Genomic DNA, 9,881 nt, shown 5'->3' on the forward strand with positions numbered 1-9,881 from the left:
GCTGAAATATGTTTTGTACTCAACAAAACAATAGAAAATGTAGTATCAGTACACAAAATTAACGGTGTATTGATATCATCAGCTAGCTCCAAATATATGAAGTGCGAACAAGTAACTGAAACTTAGTTAAACAAGAAGACATACATATATAATCCAATCAGTCTTAGCAACCACAAAAAATATGTTCAACATCATTACAATCAAATAGCTCGATTCACTCTCCACCACAAAGACAAACAATTAACATGTACCAGGCGTGGTACCTGAACCAACCAATAAATAACCTGTACCATACGTGGTATCCAAACTAGTCAATAGAGAACCTGTACCAGACGTGGTACTCGAACCAACTAATAGATATTTCGTACTAGGCGCAGTACCCGTGTCAATCGATAATTTGTACCAGAAGTGGTACCCAAGCCAATCGAGAATCGAAAACATCACACAATCGCAAACACAATGAATACAACCTCTTTGTAGATCACTTTCAGTTTTCTTCCAGTGTAACTTTAGGTTGTCATCTTCTGTTTTACCATAATCCTTTTTGTTATTGTTAACTTTTACAAGTAATTGCGTTATATGATTATGCTCATTTATAATGTTGTTTGTCTTTCCTTTACCTTATTATTTAGACTGTGTATTCGTGTATCAATACCAACATAATTTGGACTTTTAATATCGAAGACAAAATTTTGTTCATTAATTATTAGTGTGATTGAGAGTTATAATGTTCCATTTTTAAGTACATTTTTTATCTTTCAAATTCTTCATTAATTTTTAAAGAATATTATACTAATTGTTTGTTTTATATATATATATATATATTATTATTATTATTATTATTATTATTATTATAAATACACATGAAAAACACATATACTTAACTAATTGTCCAAATATAAATTCATTATGATAATATAGCATTTAATAACATAGTCACACGGTCATGTTTGGATGATGTCGACCAACTATTTGTTTATTCCATAATTGACCCAAATAGCTTTTTATTTTATTAATTATTAATGTATTTGTGAGTTATAATGTCCCTTTGAAGTATATTTTTTATCTTTCAAATTCTTCATTATTTATTATTATTATTATTATTATTAATAATAATAATAATGCAATACACGCGCAAAACGCATACACTTAACTCATATTGTCCAAATGTCAAATTGGTTATGATAATTTAGCATTTAATAACATAGGCATATGACCATGTTTGGATGAGATTGACCAACTTTTTATTTATTTCATATTTGATCCAAATAACTTTTTTGACCTTATAAATTAGCTACTACTACTACTATTATTATTATTATTAATTAATGCAATACACGTGCAAAACACATACACTTACCTAATATTGTCCAAATGTTAGCATTCAATAACATAGCCACACGACCATGTTTGGATGAGGTTGACCAACTTTTATTATTCACATTTGACCCAAATAGCTTTTTTGAACTTATAAATTAGCTACTATATTATTATTATTATTATTAATTAATTAATTAATACAATACACGTGCAAAACACAACACTTAACTAATATTGTCCAAATGTCAACATTTAATAACACAGTCACACGACCATGTTTGGATGAGGTTGACCAACTTTTTATTTATTTCATATTTACCCAAAATAGCTTTTTTGACCTTATAAATTAGCTACTTTGGAGCCTTCTCTTTCAGTCATTGTATTGTTCATACACTTACACAACACTCTAAGCTACTGTTCCGTATAAGGCAGAGAAGAGACTCCTTTTAAAGATGGGTAGAAAAATTGAGATAAAGAAAATAGAAGAGACGACGAAACGTCAAGTTACATTTTCTAAACGACGCAGTAGTTTACTTAAAAAAGCTGAGGAGATTGCAATTTGCTGTGACGTGGACATGTTGTTTGTCGCATTCTCACCTTCTGGTCGGCTCAATAAATTCTGTAGCCAACAAAGGTATTGTATTTATGATTCCGACCAAAAAAATATGAATTTTCCGTTATGTCGTGCTAGTTATTAATCTATAAAACTATTATCTTGATTAACTTTTTTTTTATACTAAATTTACACTTTTGTAGAGTTGAAGACATGCTTCAGCGTTACCTTAACCTTCCGGTTGAGCGGAGATTGACGTACATGAACATTTCCTAAATTTTCTTGATTTTTTTTAAGCTATTAGTAACCTATATAATGTAGCACTAACTTATGAGTTTTTTTTTTCTTCTTTTGTTGGGGTTAGTCACATGGCCGATGTTAAGGTACTTTTTACTCTTTTATGTATATATTATCAATAAGTATTTGTAGGACTTATATTTTCTAAAATTATGTCTTGTTTCTATTAATGTGGATTAATTCGTCTAATCTTTATATGATGATGAAATTTGCTAAAGTTTGAAACGAAAATTAGTACTCGTTATTATCCATTTCAATTTGTTTTTTGTTTTTTGTTTTTTGTTTTAAAAAGAATGTGTCAAGTTAGGTCTTGAGTGTAACCCGCACCTCAGAAAGAGGAAGATTGTTTAAACTTTATAAGGATCCCAAAAATTTATTTATTCACCGATGTGGGACACTTCATTCCTTCATCACCCCTTTACACCAGATCCGAATATTCTTTATCCAGGATTTCACTATATCACCCCCTCACACCCAGACCTAGATATTTTTATCTGAGATTCCATGGTATCACCCCCTCACACCCAGACCTAGACATTTTTATCTGAGATTCCATGGTATCACCCCCTCAAGCCCAGATTTGGATATTCTTTATTCAAAATTTCACTGTCCAATCCGGAGTGTGACATTCATGGACCCGGGGGGATTGTCTAACATTTTTTAACGAGACCAAAATTTTAGTTATTCATCGATGTGGGACATTTAACGATCTTTCATCAGAACTTTTTTTCGTCTTTGATAAATTTTTTAATCTCAACTTTCCCCACACACATGTTTATAACCACAAAATTAAAGGATATTTTGACACATTCGACCTCTCTTTAGTTTAAGATCGTAAGATACAAAAGTGTTATTAATTTATTAAATTGTATCAAGATGAAATCAGACAAACAAATTAAAATTGAATGTGTATTAATTAAAAGGTTCTGAAAATGACATCCTCAAAATTAACGAAATACTAAGTGATTTTTAACTTGTTTTAATTCATTCAACAAAACAAGTTTGACTTAAGTAAAAAAGTGTATAATTGAGAGAGTTGTAATAAATTTTTTTAATTATTGATATCGATTTGACCCATTTTAAACTAGTTTTGATAATTTTTTTTGGGTATATTAATGAAGGAGAAGGTGGCAAAATTGAGACAATTGAATCACATCAAAGGAGATGTTAGCAAGCTACACCTTCTTGATAAACAGTTTGGATCTCCTCTTTTCTCACTTTTTCCTTTGGTTACTTTATTGTCTCTCTTTAGTTATATTGTGTTTCGATATTATTTACAACAAATGTAAATTTAAAAAAAATATGTGTATAAGAAGATTAACGATCGACCAAATGGAATGAAAAGAGAATTAGGAGCTTTATTTTAAAAGAATATTTTGAAAATTAGAAAAGATATTACGGATAAATGAATAAAATCTTCAATTAAATTAAATGTGCTAATAAAATGAAAATCTATAAATTGATAGGGGTGACAATTTAATACAGAATATGCAGATAAGTTAATTTGACTAACTTATAAACTTGAATTATCATATTATTGTTGTTACTAATATTAATACTCTCCATATCGGACCAAAGAGATAAAAAATTCGGCCAAAGCATGATTAAAAAAAATTGTTTTGACCAGGGAAAAATATAGACAAGCATATGTGTAAGTTGACACAATCACCACCAACAACAACAAGCTCGATATAATCTCATTAGTAGGGTCTAAGGAGAGTAAGATATACACAACCTTATTTCTATCTTTATGGGATGGAGAAGTTGTTTCTGAATGACCATCAGACATCAACAACCTTGCTGTATTATTCAGACTTGAGACTGATAATATGAGCTCGCTCAAATATGTCGAGTTACATAAGCGTTACAATATTTTGATTTATTGAAAATGTTAGATACTACCTAGTACCTCATACTTGATTTCTTTTGTATTAAGTGAAATTCATGACTCTCTCACTAATGAATTAAACTTTATCATGATGGCTGCCTTTGGATGTTTCAACCTGTTGCCGGTGTCTTAATTTCTACAGGATTGAGGTGAGCACAACTTAATTTTATGAATCTATTATGAGTTGTTTTCTCTCTTTTCAATCTACCCTTGCTATTCTAATTAGTAGTGTGTTAATTAAGTGTGACTTGAAGTAGAAATTAAGACTAGTCCAAATAAATGTTAATAAATCATTCTAGAACCAATGAAGAAGGTTGATAAAGTCATCTTAACTTGAAATTTTTTGATGTAGAATTTGGAGCTACAAATCAAGAAGAGCACATTGGAATTACAGATTGTGGATGCTAACATAAGGTCATTTGATTTAGTATCACAAGTGTTTTTCTTATAGTTCTTCTTAATTATAATCATGGTTTAATACATTGACATCACCTTGATCTTTCACTTAGACATTTATATTATAGAGTATTTCAATTGTCTAAATGTAATATTCTGCCTAACAAGATGATTATGCAGGGATTACGAACCAGGAGCAAAACAAGAGCCTTCTCTTCACCAACTCTGTTGGTGTGAGAGTAACTTGAAACTCTCTCTCCAAAAAATCTTGGCTAGAAAAGTTTGTTCTTCCACCTTGATTTGTCATTGAAGAATAACGCGAAATTACAATTTTCAAGAAAATACTTATTTTTCTTAGAAATAATGTAAAATCCCAACTAATGTCAAATGAATTTTGATTAGATGGAATTGGAAAAACAAGGAAATATGGATGTTCTCTCTGCTGCACAACAAATGGCTCCTCACCAGTTTGATACTAATAATTGGATTAGTCCATTCAGGTCATTAATTTTTTTCACATAATTGAAAATTTTCGTCTCCTTTCTCCTTTTGGTTTCATTATTTCGTTATTATTGCAGTTCAACTGTTCAAAATCAAGATTGGATGGACAAAGGAAAGAGAGTAGCAAACAGTTCTAGCAATTACACATATACCCCTTCCTTTGCTAGTACTTCACAGTTAGGAAATATGTCATTTCCTCAAAACTCATCGCTTTTTTTTTTTTTTTATATGTGAAATAGAGCCAACAACAAAACATGATGGTAGGTATTCAGAAGAATCCAACACAAACATTTGGACAATTACAAGTACATTAATATTCTTGATTGTTAAGATTTCCTTAAATAGACTATATTTTTTTTGAATTTTATATAATTATTTTTTATCCTCACAATAGAGCCAACAACAAAACATGGAAGTAGATGTCCAGCAAAAGCCAACACAAATATTGGGACAAGCACAGGTACATGATATTCCTGAAATATTATTCCTTGTTAAGATCTCCTTAAAGAGATGATTTTTTTTTTTTTTTGATTTTTTTTTTTTTTTATATGTGAAATAGAGCCAACAACAAAACATGATGGTAGGTATTCAGAAGAATCCAACACAAACATTTGGACAATCACAAGTAAATTAATATTCTTGAAATATAATTTTTTGTTAAGATCTCTTTAAGAAGATAAATTTTTTTTTGAATGTTGATATAATTATTTTTATCCGCTTAATAGAGCCAACAACAAAACATGATGGTAGGTATTCAGAAGAATCCAACACAAACATTTGGACAATCACAAGTAAATTAATATTCTTGAAATATAATTTTTTGTTAAGATCTCCTTAAGAAGATAAATATTTTTTTGAATGTTGATATAATTATTTTTATCCGCGTAATAGAGCCAACAACAAAACATGATAGTGGATGTCCATCAGAATCCAACACAAGCATTTGGACAATTACAGGTAAGTTAATATTTTTGAAATATAATTCTTTGTTAAGATCTCCTTAAAGAGATGAGATTTTTTTTTAAAATTTTGATATTATTATTTTTATCTGCAAAATTTTTGATATAATTATTCTTATCTGCACAATAGAACCAACAACAAAACATGGTAGTAGATGTCCAGCAGAATTCAACACAAACATTTGGACAGTCACAGATACATTAATATTCTTGAGATATTATTCCTAAAAAATCCTATCCCCTCCCTCCCCACCCTTGTACTAAACTAGTTAACTCATATTTTGCAGGCACAATTGACTTTTGGTGAAAGTAGTGACAACTCTCTCACGAATTTCTGGCACAATATTTGCACTTCCACAAGGTTTCTTTCGATATTCATACATTTAATTATTGTTCGCAAGATAATATTTTATCTGCTTAAAAAATATGATGACATTAGAATTATAACGATCAATGCATCTAAACTCTATACGAGATCAAATTATTATCATATAAGAGACCACATAAATAGTAATAATATCATATACAATAAGTCAACGAAATACATTTTATTATTTTTGTTGGTATTGTTGTTCTTTAACATTGTTTCTCTCAGGCATGGCTCGAGTCCACTCGCAAATACGGGTACACAATTGAACACTCCCTCCCAATTAGGGTTGGAGTATGCCCATTCAAATTGGAATATCAACTTGAACAATAACAACGACATCAATCATATTATTCAACAAACTGATCAATCTTCAATTCAAAGTAATGCAATAGCTTCTAATGTTAATGGATTTAACTATCCCATAGAAGTTAGTTCAAAGCTCTATTATTAATATTATTATTGATTAATTAACTTTATTTGTTTGTTTATAAATTTATATTTGTGATATTATTCACACAAAACTCACTTTAAATATTTTGTCACAATGATCAGGAGAATACCATGGGAAACAATGAATACTTTGCTGAAACAACACATGAGAATGATGCATGGGAATGGGATGATGTTTTCCTCAATGAAGGTTTCAATGGAGATGACTTTTAAATTTAGATTGATCAATGAATGACAAACAAACTTTTTTTAAAATCTAGTTTCTTTATCTTTGGTCCATTTTAAAGACCACAGACTTGATGTTTTAGCTTTTTATTTACTTATTTCAGTATGCAAGATATCATCTTTATGTATGTAGGGTGACCTATATATATTAAAGTGAATAACAATAAGTACCTATGAGTGTTAGAAATAAATTGTGTTACCAACATCATTTGTCTTAATATACTTTTTATTATTATAAGTTGTCCATTTAGATTATATGAAGATGGTGCAAGAAGCTTGGAAACAAGTGGAGGGATCACCTCTATGAATTTTTCCTTTGATTTGGAAGAATACTTGTTGAAAGATATCTGGTACAATTCAGTTTTAAACTTGTTTAAAATGCTTCAGCTTTAATGAACAAAGACATCACCTAATAAATAGGTTTTTCAAAACCTAATAAATAGATTTCACCTTATATGAATTTTGACATTGAAATAAATAACTAATTCAACTTCAAAATAGGTTTCAGCTTGATACTTTGGCTTCTTGCTCAACAATTTTGAAAAATATGACTTATCTTTATGTCATTTACAAGTTTGGACTTGCAAATTCATTCACAATTAACATACATGAGTTTGTCTTGAAATTGCGTACATAAGACACATTTGGGCCTAATAAATCTTAAGGAATCTAAATTTCTCTTTGCAAAGAGTTAATTCTTAAGAGTTGTTAATCCAAACTATGTAATACCAAAATCCTATTCTGAGATTCATTTTCTCTTATGAGAATGTGAAAATGTAGTTGAAGACTCACTCAAAAAAACTGTCAAATAGGAGGGGTTATAATTGCATATTGCAGGGTTACTAATCCGCGCTAATTGTTGTAACGGTGGTTTTCAAAACTCTCGAAGTTATGTCTGCTGCAATTAATTTGTTTGAAGACTGAACAATAATTTGGGAGGTTATTTACTTCATTTTTCGTGGGTTATAGATCGCCAGATATTCATACATGCATTTTTTTGGGATACCTCCGCAATAATTTGACCAAAAACTAACATTTAATTTTTGTATAATTATATTACAAACTAATATAAATATTAGTAAACTTGTACATTATGCTCATAATAATAACAAAAGCACTAGGAAATTTTTTATAATTGAAACACTAATATTTTATTAAATCATAGAAATTGTCTGACTTAAGAATATTCCAAGTAAGCAAACTCTCAATGCACTTGTAAAAAAAAAGGTTTATTCAATACATCTTTATCGGCAATAATGAAATTGAAGACATTCAAACATGTTTTCATTTTTTTTTCCACAAGCTTTACTGCAACAACAATAAGCTCGTGAAAATAAATTTCCTTTTGTCATCTTCTGATTGGATTTTCTCCATCGGCAACCATCACTAATCTGCAAAATTTTCAATAAATTAAATGACCAAGCTTATTACTACTATTTAACCGGTTTTGGAATCCACAAGAGCAATCTACACAAAACATTTTCAAAGCATATTCAATATGAAAAAAATAATATTAAAAGAGGAAGCAAAGAAACATATGAAAATAAAAATACCTATTACTGAATGAATCAATAGACAACCAGAGATCGGGATAAGATGTCATAAATATCTAACTTGTGACACCAGATTTTATGTCCATTTAGAATTAAAAGGAAACGAATCACAAAATTCACCAGCGTGCTTACCTTGATGTTGGCAACTTCTCTCGGGACATTTATATTCAAAAAGCAATTATATATGAGGATAAGACTTATTAGAGATCTTAGCTTCAATGCACAATGTGAAATCATTAACATTGAGTTTTTCGACCAATCCTAAAATCGAGAGTCTCATAAAACCAATGAAAAATTAACAGCTCTATCAGTATAATAACATGTATTTATATGAATATAAATGGCTTTGTAGCATAGCCAACTTGCAGTTAGATGGACCATTTTATGGTGCATGTTTAGCCGCTGCAACTTTGTTGCTTTCTTTGGCCAAACAAGCATCATGCTTGCTAGAACTTGGTATAGTTGAGGTATAGGTTTATGCTTTACTCTTTTTGCAACATGAGAGATACATAATGCTGCATCTTGATATACCCAACAGTGACTAGGGCTCCTTATATTTCATCTCAATGAATCCGCCACGGATGTGTGGGCCATTCCCTATTTCCACTCAATGAATCCACCATGAATGTGTGACCCGTTCCCTATTTCCTCTCAACCACACCAATATCATCACAGTAGTGGTACAACATCAATGCAAACACAATAGTGCAATGATCAAATATGAGGATTGTTAGGATCGAGAACTCGGGTAGTGCGGAATTTAGCCAAACAATGTTGTAATGACAATAACAAAGACAATAGTAAGTTGATAATAACGAAAGTAAAGCAATTAAAGAAGACACAAATTTAATGTGGTTCGGTCAATAGACCTACGTCCACAAGCGGAGAGGAGCAATTTCACTATATCAACAAGAGTACAAAAGAGAGTATAGAATTAGAGTAAATACTCTAATTAATCCCAAATACCCAAAGAGAATAACCTCACAAGATCACTCCAACAAAGGGTTCACACAAGTGTTTCCCAACACAAACTCTCCTACAAAATTACTCTTAATGGAAAGACAAAGAAAGAAAACAATGAAATATTTTCATATGCTTCAAGGTGTGTTTCAACTAATGTCTAAGCTCCCTATTTATAGAGAAAAAAATAGGCTTGTTGATGTCATGGATGATGTCTTTGGAAGATGCAAAATATTCAACATCTCAATGTGAATATATCAACTATGGTGGCTTCCAAATCTTTGACAAATATAGTTGCCAAATCTTGACAAATATGGCTACCAAATTTCCACATTTGTGGCTTCCAAATCCTTCACAAAAGAAAGATAAAATAACTTTCTTTCATCAAACAAAAAAGCCACATTACAAA

General features: G+C 30.2%; 2 protein-coding genes across 2 annotated transcripts; both read left to right on the plus strand.

The window, feature by feature from the left end:
* The first annotated feature begins 1,730 nt into the window (after positions 1-1,730).
* LOC107058234 (agamous-like MADS-box protein AGL104) lies at positions 1,731-2,185 on the plus strand. The gene is made up of 2 exons (XM_015303693.1): positions 1,731-1,954; positions 2,077-2,185. The coding sequence occupies exons 1-2, from the start codon at positions 1,773-1,775 to the stop codon at positions 2,147-2,149; spliced, it is 255 nt and encodes an 84-aa protein (XP_015159179.1). The 5' UTR covers positions 1,731-1,772; the 3' UTR covers positions 2,150-2,185.
* A 3,499-nt stretch (positions 2,186-5,684) lies between these two features.
* Positions 5,685-7,014, plus strand: LOC107058231 (uncharacterized). Its single transcript, XM_015303690.1, has 5 exons — positions 5,685-5,746; positions 5,847-5,912; positions 6,202-6,275; positions 6,510-6,711; positions 6,837-7,014. The coding sequence occupies exons 1-5, from the start codon at positions 5,696-5,698 to the stop codon at positions 6,945-6,947; spliced, it is 504 nt and encodes a 167-aa protein (XP_015159176.1). The 5' UTR covers positions 5,685-5,695; the 3' UTR covers positions 6,948-7,014.
* The last annotated feature ends 2,867 nt before the right edge of the window (positions 7,015-9,881 follow it).

This window comes from Solanum tuberosum, unplaced genomic scaffold (genome assembly GCF_000226075.1).
Source record: "Solanum tuberosum cultivar DM 1-3 516 R44 unplaced genomic scaffold, SolTub_3.0 scf00471, whole genome shotgun sequence".
NCBI lineage: Eukaryota > Viridiplantae > Streptophyta > Magnoliopsida > Solanales > Solanaceae > Solanum > Solanum tuberosum.